Source organism: Anopheles merus, unplaced genomic scaffold, assembly GCF_017562075.2.
Source record: "Anopheles merus strain MAF unplaced genomic scaffold, AmerM5.1 LNR4000578, whole genome shotgun sequence".
Classification (NCBI taxonomy): Eukaryota; Metazoa; Arthropoda; class Insecta; order Diptera; family Culicidae; genus Anopheles; species Anopheles merus.
In genome coordinates, this window is record NW_024428158.1 from 10,767 (window position 1) to 13,155 (window position 2,389).

The 2,389-nt window shown below is 55.0% G+C and overlaps 1 protein-coding gene across 1 annotated transcript; it reads left to right on the forward strand.

Moving 5' to 3' along the window:
- The first annotated feature begins 614 nt into the window (after nt 1-614).
- Nucleotides 615-2,158, forward strand: LOC121602700 (abnormal spindle-like microcephaly-associated protein homolog). The gene is made up of 2 exons (XM_041931474.1): nt 615-1,828; nt 1,904-2,158. The coding sequence occupies exons 1-2, from the start codon at nt 647-649 to the stop codon at nt 1,979-1,981; spliced, it is 1,260 nt and encodes a 419-aa protein (XP_041787408.1). The 5' UTR covers nt 615-646; the 3' UTR covers nt 1,982-2,158.
- Nucleotides 2,159-2,389: the final 231 nt, after the last annotated feature.

A 2,389-nucleotide genomic window follows, 5' to 3' on the forward strand; every position in this document is an offset into this window, starting at 1 on the left:
GAGTTTATTTTCAGGAGCTTGATGATGTAGGATTTCTGTGAAAGAAAAACATGATAATAATTTTAAATCTGCTTTACGCAATTGTAACTAAAATCTCCAAAATTTACCAAAACTTTTCCCTGTTACTACCGCTGTTTCAATAAATTGTCGGTTCGGTCGTTCGGCTCTCACCCAGAAGACTTCATATCGCACGCATGCATCAGTCGGTGGTTTATGTAATTGTCCAAAACATGCCCGGTGTAGTATATCATGTTCAATAAATATTTATGAATCTCGCTGCCCGGCCCTCTTTTCAAACCCGAATCAACGAACGCACACAAATCCCGGTGGAGAAATTCCTACAAAGTGAACCAACTCCCCCCTCCCCTCCCCGTGAACCATGGAAATGGAACCACTTCCGCTGCGCACTCACGACAAACAATTCGCCCTGCTCTTGCAAGCCACAGAGGGGTGTTGGGCTGCCTGGGAAAGTAACGAAACATTTTCACATTTAAGGCGATTTGATTTTCCCTTCACTTTCCACTTTCGATTTCCCATCGATTTCGGGATTTCGAATAGGAATTCTAATCACCTTGCCTGTCTGCGCACGCTACGGCTATAAATAAAACTGTCAATCAAACACCACAACATCGCAGTATGCTTTGGGATGCTACACACCCGTCCCCCAAGCGGCTGGGAACAAATCTGTCACACCACAAGCTCTGTGACACCGAACTCGAAGGGAAGCACACCTTTCGCAATGAACTATCTGCTTCACTGTCAGCGAAGTCCCGGTGCGGTCATACCCATCCCGCCGGAGCTCGAGGAGCTGATGCAGGACATTAGCCGCGAGGTGCTGCGCAGCCAGCCCCCGAACGTGATCACCTTCCTGGCGGACTACCTGGAGGAGAAGCTGGCCCGGCGCGAGAATCGGCGCGTCGCGGAGAAGATTGTCGACAACGTGCTGGACATAAGCCTGGACATCGTGGCGATGCTGGAAGCGGTCGGCATTGATTCGACGCGGGCCGAGGAGGCGGTAAAGCGCATCCGCGAAGCGTTCCACCACCATTTCGAGACGAAGCCGGACAACGAGCGGTTGCGCGAAACGTTCCGGGAGCGTGACGTGCTGGAGCGGCTGGTCCGGGAGTGCCACTTTACCGAGCGGGAAGCACGCAAAGCGTCGCGCATTATCGAGCAAGCGTACCGGACGTACTACTTCCGCAATGCGTACAAGCAGCAGCATCAGGCCGCCGGTACGGATAAGGACTGGCGGCAGGCCGCCAAGCATACGCTCGGGCTGTACGCACAGACCGGTCCAACCAGGGAGGAGATGGAAGTGGCAGCGCGGCGTATTCAAGTGGCCTATCGGGCGTACTATACGCGCCGGCGGCAGGAGCTGGACCGGAGCGCCAAGATCATCCAGCAGGCCGTACGGACGCACCAACGGCGCCGCCTGGAGGAGGCTGCCCTGGCCGGTGTACCTTCTGTCCTTATCGCGCAGGAAATTGTGGGCGAACCTGTTGGAGAGCAGTACACACCTTCGGAGGATATTCGCCATTTGATCAACGTTTCCCTTGGATGCTCCGAAGATGCTCCCGGGCAACAAATGCGCCGACAGGCGACACCACCTGAACTGACCACCGACGAAGCAGCCACCATGATCCAATCGGTGTTCCGTGGCCATCAAGCACGAAAACAGATCGTCCCCAATGCTGCTGCAGCGGACGCAACCTCCCAGCTGGACCCGGACCAAGCTGCCACACTGCTCCAATCTACCGTCCGGGGACATCTGGCCCGCAAGCACGCCGGGGAAGAAAAAGTCAAACATCAAATGGCCACCATGCTGCAGGTAAGTGCCGATGCTGGCTTCCGACTTCTTCCCGCTGACCCCGAACTAATAAAGCCATCTACACGCCCTTCACAGTCTCATGCCCGCGGTCATCTGGCCCGCAAGCGACTGCCGCGGAACGGGCCACCCGACGGTACGAACCCGACGGAATGATCGTCCTCCTCTCGAATGTGCCACCGTTCCCGGAAGCCATTCCACGGTGTACTTTCTCACGCTCGTTTGCACCATGTAGTTGGCTGACAGCTGAGGCTGCGCGACACTTTCCAGCACCGTCAAAATTTAATTAATTAAACCATCCTTCGCCCCTCTGCGGACACGGGCGTTATGCTATATTCCACGCAACATTGAGGTACGAGTCGCGCAACGGTGAGCGCGAGATCGTTCCAATTTCTTGCCCCAAATGCGCAGTCTGTTTCGGTTTCCCATCTAGTTGTCTGGCGGTGATGTTGTTGCTGTTGTCATGGTTGCTTGTTGTTTCTCCCAAAGAACACACCCGGTAGGACCGTGCGTGGCAGCACTTCTGCACACGCTGCCCGTTTACGACCCTACCGTGTGAGTTTA

What these genes read in the sequence shown, in the direction of transcription:
- LOC121602700 (XM_041931474.1), top strand. Translation starts at nt 647, where the DNA reads ATGCTACACACCCGTCCCCCAAGCGGCTGGGAACAAATCTGTCACACC. An exon ending in AAATGGCCACCATGCTGCAG is followed by an intron (nt 1,829 to 1,903) that starts GTAAGTGCCGAT and finishes CGCCCTTCACAG; the next exon opens with TCTCATGCCCGCGGTCATCT.